This window comes from Falco cherrug, chromosome 19 (genome assembly GCF_023634085.1).
Source record: "Falco cherrug isolate bFalChe1 chromosome 19, bFalChe1.pri, whole genome shotgun sequence".
Lineage (NCBI taxonomy): Eukaryota > Metazoa > Chordata > Aves > Falconiformes > Falconidae > Falco > Falco cherrug.
The window spans coordinates 2115745-2129812 of NC_073715.1; the positions used below are offsets into that span (position 1 = coordinate 2115745).

The 14068-nt window shown below is 62.8% G+C and overlaps 3 protein-coding genes across 9 annotated transcripts; 2 read left to right on the forward strand and 1 right to left on the reverse strand.

Moving 5' to 3' along the window:
• The first annotated feature begins 91 nt into the window (after window positions 1-91).
• LOC102048236 (mothers against decapentaplegic homolog 4-like) lies at window positions 92-6974 on the forward strand. Of its 5 annotated transcripts, none has more exons than XM_055697107.1 (13): window positions 92-287; window positions 340-482; window positions 2765-3013; window positions 3838-4012; window positions 4103-4123; window positions 4238-4441; window positions 4524-4655; window positions 4745-4873; window positions 4960-5013; window positions 5109-5292; window positions 5899-6067; window positions 6459-6597; window positions 6678-6974. In XM_055697107.1, exons 3-13 carry the CDS (start codon window positions 2777-2779, stop codon window positions 6887-6889), a joined length of 1656 nt encoding a protein of 551 aa, XP_055553082.1. In that variant the 5' UTR covers window positions 92-287; window positions 340-482; window positions 2765-2776; the 3' UTR covers window positions 6890-6974. The 5 variants fall into 5 exon arrangements, with proteins under 5 accessions (XP_055553082.1, XP_055553084.1, XP_055553080.1 ...); XM_055697105.1 differs by lacking the exon at window positions 92-287 and adding an exon at window positions 981-1137 and having other exon boundaries at window positions 355-482; XM_055697109.1 differs by lacking the exon at window positions 92-287 and having other exon boundaries at window positions 321-482.
• Window positions 6975-7393: 419 nt separating this feature from the next.
• On the forward strand, window positions 7394-8923 carry SNAPIN (SNAP associated protein). The gene is made up of 4 exons (XM_055697113.1): window positions 7394-7549; window positions 8130-8176; window positions 8300-8418; window positions 8519-8923. Exons 1-4 carry the CDS (start codon window positions 7440-7442, stop codon window positions 8621-8623), a joined length of 381 nt encoding a protein of 126 aa, XP_055553088.1. The 5' UTR covers window positions 7394-7439; the 3' UTR covers window positions 8624-8923.
• A 232-nt stretch (window positions 8924-9155) lies between these two features.
• ILF2 (interleukin enhancer binding factor 2) lies at window positions 9156-13897 on the reverse strand. 3 transcript variants are annotated; one of them, XM_055697110.1, is made up of 15 exons: window positions 13788-13897; window positions 13646-13705; window positions 13132-13174; window positions 12125-12229; window positions 11735-11812; window positions 11458-11560; window positions 11314-11379; window positions 10995-11111; window positions 10769-10847; window positions 10553-10640; window positions 10321-10382; window positions 9997-10111; window positions 9833-9923; window positions 9422-9591; window positions 9156-9311 (listed from the first exon to the last, which is right to left on the reverse strand). In XM_055697110.1, exons 1-14 carry the CDS (start codon window positions 13790-13792, stop codon window positions 9431-9433), a joined length of 1173 nt encoding a protein of 390 aa, XP_055553085.1. In that variant the 5' UTR covers window positions 13793-13897; the 3' UTR covers window positions 9156-9311; window positions 9422-9430. The 3 variants fall into 3 exon arrangements, with proteins under 3 accessions (XP_055553085.1, XP_055553086.1, XP_027654806.1); XM_055697111.1 differs by having other exon boundaries at window positions 13132-13173; window positions 13663-13705; window positions 13788-13896; XM_027799005.2 differs by lacking the exons at window positions 13132-13174; window positions 13646-13705; window positions 13788-13897 and adding an exon at window positions 12918-13125.
• Window positions 13898-14068: the final 171 nt, after the last annotated feature.

The window sequence follows — 14068 nt, forward strand, 5'->3', positions numbered from 1 at the left end:
GCCTCACGCGCTCCGGCTTCTCCTTTTGTTATTGTAGCAAACAAGTTGCAAAGCGGCGGCAGGAGCGGGCAGGGAACGGGCAGGGACCGGCAGGGAACGGGCAGGGACCGGCAGGAGCGGGCAGGGAACGGCAGGGAACGGGCAGGGACCGGCAGGAGCGGGCAGGGAACGGCAGGAGTGGGCAGCGACCGGCAGGAGCAGGCAGGGCCACGGGCAGGGACAGGCAGGAGCGGGTAGGAGCAGGCAGGGATGGGCAGGAGCAGGTAGGGCCGTAGGCAGGGCTGTGGGTAGGGACTGGCAGGAGCAGGCAGGGCTGCGGGCAGGGACTGGCAGGAGCAGGCAGGGCCACGGGCAGCAGCAGGTGGGGACAGGCAGGAACGGGCAGGGCTGTGGGCAGCAGCAGGCAGGGCTGGGCAGGGACAGGCAGCCGGAGGAGATGCAGCAGGAGCCGGACCCCGAGTGAGGAGAGCCGGGCGGCGGAGGTGAGTAGCCGGCCCAGCCCCGCTCAGCGCTTGCCGAGTCCCACGGGGTCGTGCCCCCTCCTCGAGGCCTCGCGCCCACCCGTCACCCCCGCCATGCCCACCCACCTGCTGCTGCTGCCCCCAGCCCCTCGCCGTCAGCTCCGGGCCTCGGGGAGCGGTGGCCGCGCATGGGGGCACGAGGCCACCACCTGCTTCGGGAGACCCCTGGGCTGCTCCCCGCTCTCCCCCCCCCCAGCAGCCCAGCTTTCAGGCCACAGGGGACCTGGGGACGGAGGTGGGCCCCTGCCCCGCGAAGCCCTGGGAGCTGGGGTTTGGGGCAGGGGTGGCCTGTTGGCACCCGCTTCTCCAGGGCAGCCCTCCCGCCTCCCTCCCAGCCTCCCGCCCAGAGCCCAGCACAGGGAGCATCCCCCTACCCAGAGGGGGACCAGAGCTGGGCTGGGGGGGCAGAAGCCGGGCTGGCAGCAGGGAGGCGCAGGCAGGAATGAAATCCCCACCCAGGCACCCGCCTTTGTCCCTGTCCTTGGGATTATCTGGGAGCAAAGTTAGCGGCCGAGGAGATTAGGCCGGAGCGGGTGTCCGTGCCGGGGCTGCAGGAGCTGGCTCCAGGGGACAAGGCTGGCTCCGGCTGTGCGACGCAGACCACGGCATCAGCGAGGTATTGTAACGGCAGGAGCGATGCGGGGTGGGGTGGAGGGGAGATCTCACCGAGTGCTCCCAGCCACCGCATCGCCGCAAGGCAGCTGGAGCCAGGGAGAAGCCGTCTCTGCCTCCTACTCACCCCAGTTTGCCCCAAAGCAGACTGGGCAGAGTTTTGGATGGGGCCGGAGACAGCCCTGGCCATTCGAGTCTTTTCTGGAGCTTCGGCATCGGCCGCTCACTTTGCTCCCAGATAATGGGAGCTGGGGGGAACTGGGACCGACGCTGGGGCTCTGCCAGCACGATCCCACACAGCCCCTGCTCACAGGGAGTCCCCGCCACCCTCTTTTGCCTCTTCTGGCCTCAAATTTGAGCCTTGAGGCAGAGGGTGCAGGGCAGGCAGGGACCCTGGGGACGAGCTGGCTGGTGGGGAGCAGGCAGGAGTGTGCCAGTGTCGAGGCTGCACCAGGCATCCCGGGAGTGGGTGCGCGAGGCTGCATTAGCACCCATGGGTGAACCCCGTAGCCTGACGGGGGCTCAGGGCTGTGCTCCAGCCACGGGGGACTCCGCAGGGCCCCTCCAGCATCCCCAGAGGTGTCCCCATGGCCGACAGCATCTGGCTTGTCTCAGGCTGGAGGAGCCCCACCAGCAGCATCACTCCGGCAAGGGGGGGCCATGGCCCTGCACCCACGCTGGGGGGAAGACGCAGGCAGGGTGCTGGCAGGACAGCCTGCCTCCCGTCCCGCCGATAAGCAGCGCGGAGCAAGGGCTGGCGGTTTGTTGTGTCTGCCGCCAGCTCAAGGTTTTTCCCAAGCCCTGGAGCGTTGCAGCCACCGCGATGCAGAACCAGGACCCCACGGCAGCGGCACCGCAGCAGGCGCAGAGCCCCGGCACGGGCACGGCCGGGTGGGGGGATGCTCACGGGGCCCCGGCACGTGTGCGTGTGTGCAGCTCTTGGCGTGGACACAGTCTGGCAGGGGAGGCAGGAAAGGGAGAAGCCCAGCAGCGAGCGAGGGGTTAAGGAGCGGCGCCAAGCTGGGGCTCTGTTTAGTCTGGCCCCCACACCCTCGATAGGACAGGCAGCAGCACAGGCAGCAGCGGAGCATGCGTCCATCACTCCAGCCCGGAGCGAGTGCTTGCACGCACGCACCCTTGCACACTGCACACACGCAAGTGTCCTCCCTGCCAGGCTGTTGTGTGACATGGCGGGTGTCCCCATGCACGCCGCGGAGCGTGATGCCGTGGCCCAACTCTGCCTTTGTGGCCATCAGAGCCAGGGATCGTGGGGAGCTGGGGACACCCCGCGTGTCCCAGCATCGCTGTAACCCCTGTGCCTCCTCCCACCCCAGGCAGGGACCCCGGAACGCAGGCGTCCAGGCTGGCCCCCCACTTTGAGGTGACATACAGCTTTGTCCCACGTCTGCCTCGCCTGCTACATGCCATTTCAGGGAGCTGCCCCATCCCCGGTGCCACACAGGGGCCACGTGTCCCACTTGCCAGCACGGTGTCTGCCCCGTGGGCACAGGCACCCCGTACCAGCTCGGTGGCCCATGCCACAGTGGTGGCCACACAGGCGAGGGCAGAGGGGGCGGCAGGTCCCCTGCTGCGGGGTGACAGGCAGGGCCGTGCGGTGCCGTGCCTTGCAGGGGAGCAGCGCCATGTCCCTCGGCGCGCCCACGAGCAGCGACGTCTGCCTGAGCATCGTGCACAGCCTGATGTGCCACCGGCAGGGCGGGGAGAACGAGACCTTCGCCAAGCGGGCCATCGAGAGCCTCGTCAAGAAGCTCAAGGAGAAGAAGGACGAGCTCGACTCGCTCATCGCCGCCGTCACCACCAACGGCGCCCACCCCAGCAAGTGCGTCACCATCCAGCGCACCTTGGACGGGCGGCTCCAGGTAACCCTGCCGTGCCGGGACACCGGGCACTGGCTGCCTGATGGCCCCCCATGCACCCCACGGCGCTGCCCGAGTGCGGGGACCTGGGTGCTGGGGTGCCCCATGACCACCTAGACCCCACAACCCTCCCTGAGCTGGGGGGGACCCAAGTGCCCCGTGACACTCCCTGCAAGCCCTCCCCAAGCTTGGGGGATCTGGGTGTTGGGATGCCCCCGGATGCCCCAGCCCTCCCCAAACTGGGGGGGGCTTGGGCAGCAAGGGGCCCAGCAGAGGGACGTCCTGGGGAGGGGCACACAGGGGGACCCCTGCCATACTGAGCCTGCAGCTCTGGGCTGGGAGCCACGCTGACTTCAGTGTCTGGGCTTGCGCCCACCCACCCACAGCTGTGGCCGCCCCAGCGATGGAGGGGGGGGGGACAGGGACAGGGACAGGCAGAGGTGCCCACCCTGCTGGGGCAGCCGCACTGAGGCAGGGGCAGCTGCAGGCAGCGTTGCCCCCAGCCCGCGGACCCCCCCTCCCACTGCGCTGGCATCCCCCGGCGTCTCTGCCCCCCTTCCTGGGATGAGTCACTGTCTGGCAGCCTGCGAGCAGGGGTGGGGGTTGTTATGTCTGGAGCCGGGGAGGCGCAGGGGGAGCCCCCCCAGCCGCCGCAGGGTCCCGGCCTGGCGCCAGCCCCTGTGCTGGGGGGGGATGCTGGGGGGGGGTCCAGCATCCAGGCTGGATGCAGTCAGCTTGGAAGGGGCGGGAGGCGGCGGGGGGGACGACATGATCCCTGCGTGCTCTCCTAGTCACAGCGGTGTCCCCGTCCTGTGTGCCCCCCCCAGGTGGCCGGCAGGAAGGGGTTCCCCCACGTCATCTACGCCCGGCTGTGGCGCTGGCCCGACCTCCACAAAAACGAGCTGAAACACGTTAAATTCTGCCAGTTCGCCTTCGACCTCAAGTACGACAGCGTCTGCGTCAACCCCTACCACTACGAGCGCGTGGTGGCCCCCACCATCGGTGAGTCAGTCCCACCAGCACCCCTGGGACCCCCCAGGGGGGCCCGCCCTGCTCCCCATAACACCCCCCCACCCCATCTTCCCCCGACAGGTCTGAGCATCCAGAGCACAGGTGAGACCCCGGCACGAGGCCGGCGGGGAGCACCCCCAGAGCCAGCATCCCCCGCTCCGCTGCGGGTCCCCGTGCCCCCCATGGTCTCCGGTGTGTGTCCCCCCCCCTCCCCAGTGCCCCCCACGCGCCTGGTGAAGGAGGAGTTTGTCCATGACTGTGTGCAGATGGAGGTGCCGCCCGGCCGGGAGCAGGGGGCCAAGCGGGCGCTGCATCTGCCCCCCGCCGAGCCCTACCGCCAGCCGCTGCCCCCCCTGCAGCTCCCCGAGTCCCCCCACGTCCCTGGGAGCTTCTACCCTGCGCTGCCTATGTCACCCCCAGGTGAGACCCCCCCTTAATCCCCATCCCCATCCCCTGGGAAGGGTTTGGGAGCACCAATCTGAGCCCCTCCACCCCCCCACAGTGGCCCCCAGCAGCTCCCTGCTCTCGCTGCCCCATGGCGAGGGGCTGCTACAGGTCACCTGTCCCACGCCACCCCTGGCCGCCCCGGCGCAGCCCCCCCCCCAGAATGGCTACCCCAAGCCACCCTACCACAGTGAGTACCAGAGACATCCCCTGTCCCCTGGCTCGGTGGGGGTCCCGCATGGGGACGCCCCACCCTGTTCACCCCCTTTCCCGCCCCAGGTTCACCGGTGAGCTGGACCAGCGCAGCCATCTACGCACCGAGCCGGGGGGGGGCACAGCCCACCCCCGGGCCACAGCCCAGCAGCCGGAGCCACCCACAGCCCCCACTCCACCACCCCAACCACTACTGTAGGTCTGGGGGGCCATGGGGCTGGGGTCACCTACGAGGTCCCAGCTCTTTTGCTGTGCTGACTCCATCTCTGCCCCCTCCCTAGGGCCCCCACACCATAGCTCCGGACCATACCAGCAACCGGTGTCTACCCACCCTGGTAAGCACCCCCAACCCTAATTAACACCCTGGTGATCACCCCATCCACGCCGTGGCTGCCCTGATCCCCCCCATCCGTGTGTGTCCCCTCTCCAGGGCCGGAGTTTTGGTGCTCCATCGCCTACTTTGAGATGGATGTGCAGGTGGGGGAGATCTTCAAGGTGCCGTCCAGCTGCCCCGTGGTCATCGTGGATGGTTACGTGGACCCCTCAGGGGGGGACCGCTTCTGCCTGGGGCAGCTCTCCAATGTGCACCGCACCGACGCCAGCGAGCGGGCCCGGTGGGGCAGGGGGCAAGGGCCGGGGGGACACAGGGCAATGGCGTGGCAGAGGGTTGGGGGGCAGCATGGAGAAAAAGTGGGGAGCGGGAGGAGGATGTGTGTAGGCGTGAATGAGGGATGAAGGAATGGATGGGGTAAATGGGGGGGGGGCGGGTAATGTGGGGATGAGACCTGGGGCAGAAGGGGGAGATGGGGGGCAAAAGGGTGTGTGTGGGGGCAGAGGTGATGTATGGGCGGGGGTGATATAGGGGGCAAGTGGGGGATATATGGGGCAGAATTGGGGATATAGGGAAAATGGGTGATATAGGGATGAAGGGGTGACATAGGGGGCAACTGGGGGGTGATGGGGCAGAAGGGGGGATATTGGGGGCAACTGGGGTGTGTAAGAGGCAAATGAGGGTGATGGGGGAGGAGGGGGGGATATAGGGGGCAACTGAGGAGTGATGGGGCAGGGGCAGGACATGGTGGGGAAAATGGGAAATGTACAGGACAGAAGGGAGGGAGATATAGGGGGCAAATGAGGGATGTATGGGGGGGATATAGAGGGCTAAGGGGCATTTGGGGGGCAGCCAGGGGGTGTGGGTGCTGATGGCCTCTGTGGGACAGGCTGCACATCGGGAAGGGCGTGCAGCTGGAGTGCCGGGGCGAGGGCGACGTGTGGATGCGGTGCCTGAGCGACCACGCCGTCTTCGTGCAGAGCTACTACCTGGACCGGGAGGCGGGGAGAGCCCCCGGGGACGCCGTGCACAAGATCTACCCTGGTGCCTACATCAAGGTGGGGTGGCCCTGGGGGGACGCATCCCCAGGAGGCAGGGACCCCAGGGATGAAGGGACCCTGGTGGCCACGTTAAAAGGGGTCCTGGGCAATGGGTCACTCATGCTAGGGGGCAATGGAGGGATCCCAAGGGTGGAGGGACCCCTGTGCCTATGTTAAAAGGGGCACTGGGCAATGCGTCCCCCATGGTGGGTGGCAATGGAGGGACCCCAAGGGTGGAAGGACCCCCGTGCCCATGTTAAAGGGAGTCCTGGGCAAAGTGCCCCCATGCTGACGGACAATGAAGGGGCTCCAGGGATAGAGGAACCGTGCTGCCCATGCTGAAGGGGGTCCCCAGAGTATCACCCTTTGGTGCCACCCTTCTCAGGGGTCCCCCTGTGTTGCCCCCCAGGTTTTTGACCTGCGCCAGTGCCACCGCCAGATGCAGCAGCAAGCGGCCACAGCCCAGGCTGCAGCCGCCGCTCAGGCCGCCGCCGTGGCCGGGAACATCCCAGGTCCCGGCTCGGTGGGAGGCATCGCACCCGCTGTGGGTGAGTGAGCCCCCAGGGCTGGGACGGGACCCCTGTGGCCATGGGGGTCCCCAACTCACAGCTGTGTCCCTCCTGGACAGGTCTTTCAGCAGCGGCGGGGATCGGTGTGGATGACCTGCGGCGGCTGTGTATCCTGCGGCTGAGCTTCGTCAAGGGCTGGGGGCCCGACTACCCCCGGCAAAGCATCAAGCACACGCCGTGCTGGATCGAGGTGCACCTCCACCGCGCCCTGCAGCTGCTGGATGAGGTCCTGCACACCATGCCAGCTGCCGAGCCAGGCCCCTTGCACTAACCCCTGCCCCTCGTAATTTAATTTTTGTAAAAAAAAAAGCAAAAAAAAAGCCAAAAAAAAAAGGAAGCAGGAAGTACCAAAACCACACAGTGGGGGTTTGTTTTATCTGTTATTTAATGAATGGGTTTGGGTTTTGCTGCCTGGGTCTGCACCTTCTGCGGTTGCTTGGCGCTGCGGAGGGCTGTGCCTCCTGCTAGGCCCACAGCTGGGCCTCCAGCTGTGTGCCTGCTGCAAGGCCAACAGCTGTGCCCCCTGCTAGGCCACAGCTGGACCCACTGCTAGGCCTCTACCTGTGTCTCCCACTATGCCACAGCTGGACCTCACATTAGGCTACAGCTGGGCCCACGGCTGTGTCTTCAGCTGTGCCTCCTGCCGGACCACAGCTGGACCAACTGCTAGGCCTCCAGCTGTGCCTCCCGCTTGGCCGCAGCTGGGCCCACGGCTAGGCCCCAGGACTCCATTTCCCAGCGGCCCCCGCGGGGCGGAAGTTGCGTATCCCGCCCCGCTGCCTCCATTTCCCGTCGGCCCCTGCGGTGTCAGCAGCGCCAAGATGGCGGCGGGGAGTGGCGGCCCGGCGGCGCGGGAGCTGTTCGCGGAGGGGCTGCTGCAGTTCCTGCGGCCGGCGGTGCGGCAGCTCGACGGACACGTCCACGCCGTCAGGTCCGGGAGCTGGGGGGAGGGAAGAGGGGCCGGAGCCTGAGGGGGACGGCGAGAGCGGGCCCGAGGGGCAGGGAGCGGGGCCGGAGCCGGGCCGAGGTGCGCGTACCGGGGCGGGAGCGGAACGGAGGGGCATCTACCAGGGTGAGAGCGGGGCTTAGGGGCAGAGGGGCGGGTACAGGGGTGGAGGGGCAGCGTCGGGGGAAGGTGGGGTGGGGGAGGACTTTCGGAGCACCTGGAGAAGCTTAGGGGTGCCAGGGTGGGGAGCTGAGGGGCTCACAGCTGGGCTGAGCGAGCTGCAGGGGTTGGCGCCCCTGAGGGCAGGACCCCGGGATGGGGGGGGGGGGGGCGTTAGGAGTACACATGGGGTGGCACTTAGAGGCAGAGGGCACGTAGCAGGGCTGGGAGGAGTTAGGGATGGCAGGTAACCAGGACTGGGAGGAGATTAGGGGCAACTGGGGACACTGGCTCTCGTTAGAGGGGGAGTAGGGCTGGCTCGTTAGAGGGGGAGTAGGGCTGGGTTGGGGGCTGCGGGGGTGGGGTCGAGGGTTTTGCCCTGGCCCCCAAGCTGTCTTCTCCGCAGGGAGAGCCAGGTGGAGCTGCGGGAGCACATCGACAGCCTGGCCACAGGTGAGGCATGTGGGGGGAGTCACCTCTGCAGCCTGGCTATGGGGGTGCAGTGGGGTTTGCCCCACATCCCCTGGGGGTCTGCGGTACCCTGGGCCCACTCCCCCCACTCTGCCCTCTCCCCAGAGCTGTGCCGCATCAACGAGGACCAGAAAGTGGCACTGGACCTCGATCCCTACGTGAAGAAGCTGCTGAACGCCCGGCGCAGAGTGGTGCTGGTCAATAACATCCTGCAGAACGCCCAGGTCAGCGCGGGGACCCTGAGGGTGGTCAGGGGGCTGCGGTGTTCAGGGGGAATCTCGGCTCCCCCTGCTCTGATGGCTGCTGCTCCCCACCCCTCTGCAGGAACGGCTGCGGAGGCTGAACCACAGCGTGGCGAAGGAGGCGGTACGAAGGAAGGCCATGCTGGAGGCGTCGGGCAGCTACCCCCAGGGCCTGCCCGGGAAGTGAGGCCCCCATCGTGGCACCGGGCCGGATCCACCTCACACCACGGCTGCGCCGACAGCCCCGGGAGCTGGGCTGGAGCAGGAGTGGCCCCGGAAGGACAGCGACTGGAATGGGCAGCTGGTGAGGGGAGCAGGTATCCCTGTTTGCAGCAGCGTGCTCCTGAGCTTCCGCAGCGCGGGAAGGGGGAAAAAGTCCTGCAGAGTGAGGCTGCAGCTCTTCAGCTGCAGCTGAAGGAACCGGGGGACCCTGAATTGTATTTCTAGATTTGTAGGCACTGTAATAAAAGTGACCGTGCGTTGCTTATGGGCTGGTGAGGTAGTGTGGGTCTAAACGCTCCCGTGTCACGGCCCCAGCCTCTTGGGGAAAGCAGAAACAGGCAGGTGCTGCCAGCAGAGAGGTCAGGCTGGGGTTCAGCAGCCCCGGGTGGGTTTTCTTCAAGTTCAGGAACTTCCTCCTGCTGTTAGACCTTTTTCTGGCCTCCTTCTACAGTGAGCATCTTCTACCTGAACAAACAGGACGCGCTCCAAAGGAAGGAATGCTTTAATATGTGACTTAAAAAACCCACAAAAAACCTAAAAACACATACGGGGGCCAGGTCACATCAGCTGGCTGCGTTCACTGAGGACAGGGTCAGTCCTCCACTCGTGCTTCACATCCTTCAGCCAGCAGCACCTGGCGGTGGGGAGCCCTACTGCAGGGGGAAAGACGGGCTGTTGAGGGGGGGGCACCACCCTGGGGCAAACCCTTCCCTCCCCTGCCCGGAGCTGCCTTCTTGCAGGCGGCAGTACTGACAGGCTCTACCTGGGCGAGTCACTCCTGCGTCTCCATGCTCTCCTCCTCCTCGCCTGTAGCAGGTTCTTCTTGGTTCTCTTCTTCCTCTTCTCCTTCTTTCTTCTCTGGAGGCTTCTCGTAAGCCTTCTCAGAAGGTGTCACTATCACCCCATCCCACGTGGACATTTCGGAAGCCAGGTCTGCAAAAATGGGCTCAGGGTGACTTTGAGCAGCACAGACGGACCCTGTCCCCAGGACGTGCAGGGAGAAGCACGACACCTCCCCAGCTTCGCTGCCTCCTCCCTACTGCTCCGGGCTTTAATGAGTCACTTCTTGGACCCCTTAATTTTCCTCCAGCAACACAGAAAACCAGTCCTGTTCCCCCGAGATGCTGACAGCCTGCCTGGAGGAAGACCCACGCATTGCACCGACCCCACTTACAGCTAGCATCACCCTCTTGGCCGAGGATTTTCCTGTAGCCTCCATGTGAGAGAATGCGGACAAGCGTCTGCGCGGTGTAGCACACCATGTCCTGCAGAGAGGAGGAAGAGTCAGAGCGCGGTCAGGTTCTAGACCCTTCTCCTGCTGCGGGCAAGGCAGCTCACCTGCTGTTCCAGGGTCATAACTGTGTGGACTCTGAAGTTTCCACTCTCGCAGGGATCAGTGATACCAACAGATCCAGGGAGGAAGAGCCCCGCTGCCAGGATCTGAAGGCAGCGCCTACAGGACAAAGACATTTCAGGTTAGAAACTAGTCTGTTCCAGCACAGAAACACAGCCAGGAAGTCTGGAACTAGCACATCTATGTGAGGAGTCTGCTTCTGTCTCCAGTTCGGTCCCTTCAAGCCCTGAGGTGCTGCCGCTTTTATTTGGTGTGTTCAAAAGGGGTGGTAACAGGAATTTATACCAGCGAAGCAAACAGCGACAGACCTGTAGGCGATGTTGAGTGCCAGGGGCTGCCTGGTGGGGTTGTTCATCACGGCGTAGTGCCCCTGAAGAGATGAAAAAAGAAAAGAGAGGGTTTAGGATGAGAGCGGCTCACAGCAAAGGAAGTGCAAGAATCCCAATTCCTGCTGCTGCTGGAGCCCAGGGACACACAGAGAGCTGTAAGTTGGCTACGGCATGCCCGGCACACCATCAGCGTTCGCCCACGTGCGCTCACCAGCAGGTCCAGAATCCAGGGTGTGAGGGGCTCAAAGCCAGGGAATCGAATTCTCAGGTCTTTCAGCAGCCGGATTAAGACCTTCACCCTGGAGATGGCAGGAGGAGGGTTTGTAATGCATCAAGTGCCCTTCTGCTGCAGGAACAGCCTTTCCTTTTCCCTGTTCTCTGTAAAGATTATTCCAGCTGGGCCTCAGAGCTGCAGGGCCAAACTCACGTGGACTGCGAAGCATTCTCCTCGAACCAGCGAGCATGTCTGATGGCAGCCAGGGCGCTTTGCAGCACTTTGATGTCCACTGAAAGAAGCAACAGAAATGCCCCTGGTTTGTTTGGTTGTTTTGGGTTTTTTTTCCAACCAAAAGCTGAGTAAGTATGGGCCAGGGGAGGCCAGCTGGCTCCCCGCCACTCCGGTGAAGGTTCACATTGTGGGGCTGAGCTCTTACGGTGTAGCTCGGGGTCCAGCTTCCGGAGGTTGGGCGGTACCGTGGTGATAAGGATCTTTACCGTTGCATCCGCAGAGCTGATCTCGAAGCCGGTCTCGTTGGTCAGCATGGTCAAGACTGGGGAGAAACAACAAGAATTCCTCATGGAGGAGCTGGAAGACCTTACCAGCATGCGGGAACACGGGAAAGACCACAGATCTTGGCAGTGGCGCCAGGCTCAGCACCATACCCTTTAGACAAACCCCAAAGCTCACAGGTAAACTGCCTCACATCAGCCTACATCCCCCTCGACCCCATATGATGCAGAAGAGCATCCCACCTTCACTGGGGTCCTGTGCTCTCAGGCTTTCCACGACTTTGTTTCCCAAGGCTGCCACAGCTTCCACTAGGGAGAAGCAGAAGAGGCGGTCAGAGCGGGTATGAGCGCTGCAGTCCCCTCAGCAGCCATGCAGCCGCTACTCACGGGTGGGCAGGATTTTCAGAATCACAACTAGATCAGCCACGTTGTGCCCCGTTGTCATGGTGCCCTTCTTGTAGGAACCCACCTGGCGAACCTCTTCGATTTGCTGTTTGAAAGAGCAAAAATTGGAGAATTTAATGCATGTGCTACGTTTCTGGGAGTCAGCATGACTCTTTAAGACAACTTTGAGCTGGGTTTGGTAGCTAGAACAGCGGCATTGCTTCTACCAAAGCATCTCCCCACACAGCTTTTTCTCCGAGCTTGCCAGTTTTGAACTCACCACTTCAAATGTTCCTGGTGCTACAATTAAGTTGTCGATCACGTTGTTTATTTTGGTCACCAGAGAAAGAATGGAAGCCTGAAAAGGAATTGGAGAGGGGTGGTGTTATCAGCCAGTTGTCCAAACTTGAAATAATCTGATCTTGCACAGTGTAATGCAGACAGCCCTGATGCAAGGTACATAACAGGTAAAAGAAACACTTAAAAATCACTGTTCCAAGAAACTCCACCCGTATCTCTACTGCAGTCTTTATTTCAGAGAAGCAATTGTTTTTTAGGCTTGTAATGACTGCACCTGGCTATACTCTCTGAAGGACAGCGTGTCTTTGCATTCTCTTAACACTGCAGTAGCATCCAACCAAAGAATTTAAGGCAATTTTCAGCACAAAACCTGTTCAGCAGCGGTCGGAGCAAGATCCTGGTTTCTCTTCAGTAAGGCTTCGCTGAACGCAGTCTCATCAGCGGCAGGTTTTACGCGGGGGAAAGCCATTTCGCACTGAAACGGGATCAGATATCAGACTGCAACGCCCAAGAACAAAACTTTGGTTCAACCCACTCACCAGCAAAATTTACTCCGATTTTTTTTTTTTTTTTTAATTCTCCAGCGCTGTTTTCTCTTCGCTTACTGCTTTTACAAATTCACATTATCCTAAGGGAGGGAGAGCCCGTATGCTCTCACTGTGCTCTGACAGGAACAGCAGGTCTTCAGGAATGGCAGAGGAGCCACCAGTGTGCCCATGCAACTACAGGGTGCGAGACAGGGCAGATCTAATTAAGAATGGGTCTATTGAGGATTTTTATTAACTGTATTACAGTTTCTTTGTTTGCAGATGGCCAGAGCTTTTCCATTATGGTGGGATTCAAAGCCATGGCCTGGAAGGGAAATGTAAGTGAACTTGTTTGCCTTAGAAGCCACGTGTCTGTAATGGGCAGATGCTTGGTAGAAGAAGGAAATTATTTCCTCCTATAAAAAGGTGGGAAAAGCATGTTGCTCTTGGTCCTGTGAGGACCAACGTGGCAAAACAGCCTGGAGAACATCTGACAGGGGAATGGCAGCTGTCAGAGTAACCTGTCAGGTCTGTGCTGGAGCTGACAGAATTGAGGGTCTGGGTGAGTAGGGTGCCTTAAAAAGCAGGAAAAACACCCTCAGTTAAGGCATTTATTTGTTGTGATTATTACTCAACTGCATCCTAGTCATCCGTACTCCGAACAACAGAGACAGTAAGGAGGTCTATTTCGGGTTAGGTTACTGAACCAACAGCATTTTCAGTGAATTCCTTTACTAAAAGAAGTCAAGCCACCAAAGTCAGCAAACGAGGTTTTTAAGATGCATCTTTAAACAAGGAAAAGTCCCGCAGCTGTTGCCTGCAAACAGCTCCATAGGAGAGGGTTACTCACGACATAGAAATCAAAGGGGATGTGCGGCACAAAGGGCCGGAACCTAAAGGGGGGAAAGAAAAAAAGAACTTTATTCTCTGCGGGGATGTCTGCCCGCTCGCGGCTTTTGTCATCACCAGCACACACTCACTCACTCACACACACACTCACACACACTCCCACCCCAACCCCCATCACCATTTCGTCGAGGTTTGGTCCCGAGGCGCGAGAAAGGCCCTACAGAAACAGGACAGGTTTCTTCGTGACCCCCCTACCGCTAGCTGACCCCCCCGCCCCGGTGCGAACCGGCGGTGGCCGCCCACCGGGGGCTTCCCAGCGCTGACAGACACGGCCCGGCGGGGCCAGCCCCCTCCCCCCGCCCCCAGCTCTACGCCTCACCGCTCTCCTGCGCTACACTGCACGCTGGCACCCCGGTCCCTGCGCCCCGGCAGCGCGCCCCGGGGGGCGGCCGCAGCCCACCCCTAGGCCTGGCACGCTAGAGAGCCACCCTCGCTAGAGCAGAAGCCAGACTCGCCCACTGCCAGGGCCTCCCCTGGAACCAAAGCGTCCGCCGCGGCCTCGGCCTCGGTCGCCCCTGCGGAGAGAAGGGAGGCGGCGTCAGGGGGGGCGGCCCGGGGGTCCCCGGCCCGGGGGTTCCCGCACCCGCCGCCCCTCACCTCATGGCTCCGCCGCTGCCCAACAATGAACGCCGCTGTGGAGACCCCGCCGGGCTGCGCTCCCCTGACCCCCCAACAACCCGCCCGCTTATTGGGTCCCGCGCCGCCGCGAGGCTGGCGGCCGGGGAGACGTTCGTTGCAAGCTATTGGCTGGGGTAACTGTCAAGCTGAGGAGGAGGCGGGGTGAGAGGGGCCAATCAGGGAGCGGGCCGCGCGCGCACGCTGGGCGGTGGGCGGCCGCTGGAGGGGGTACGATGCTCATGAATGGAGCGGGCGGCTCA

Excerpts from the sequence above, each read along its gene's own strand:
- LOC102048236 (XM_055697107.1), top strand. The coding sequence starts at position 2,777 with ATGTCCCTCGGCGCGCCCACGAGCAGCGACGTCTGCCTGAGCATCGTG. Across the intron at positions 4,442-4,523 it reads GCTGCCTATGTCACCCCCAG|TGGCCCCCAGCAGCTCCCTG; the intron begins GTGAGACCCCCC and ends ACCCCCCCACAG. Across the intron at positions 6,068-6,458 it reads ACCCTGGTGCCTACATCAAG|GTTTTTGACCTGCGCCAGTG; the intron begins GTGGGGTGGCCC and ends GTTGCCCCCCAG.
- SNAPIN (XM_055697113.1), top strand. The coding sequence starts at position 7,440 with ATGGCGGCGGGGAGTGGCGGCCCGGCGGCGCGGGAGCTGTTCGCGGAG. Across the intron at positions 8,177-8,299 it reads CATCGACAGCCTGGCCACAG|AGCTGTGCCGCATCAACGAG; the intron begins GTGAGGCATGTG and ends CCCTCTCCCCAG. Across the intron at positions 8,419-8,518 it reads ACATCCTGCAGAACGCCCAG|GAACGGCTGCGGAGGCTGAA; the intron begins GTCAGCGCGGGG and ends ACCCCTCTGCAG.
- ILF2 (XM_055697110.1), bottom strand. Across the intron at positions 10,112-10,320 it reads GCACTCAACATCGCCTACAG|GCGCTGCCTTCAGATCCTGG; the intron begins GTCTGTCGCTGT and ends TTTGTCCTGTAG. Across the intron at positions 9,592-9,832 it reads CCAAGAGGGTGATGCTAGCT|ACCTGGCTTCCGAAATGTCC; the intron begins GTAAGTGGGGTC and ends CCATTTTTGCAG.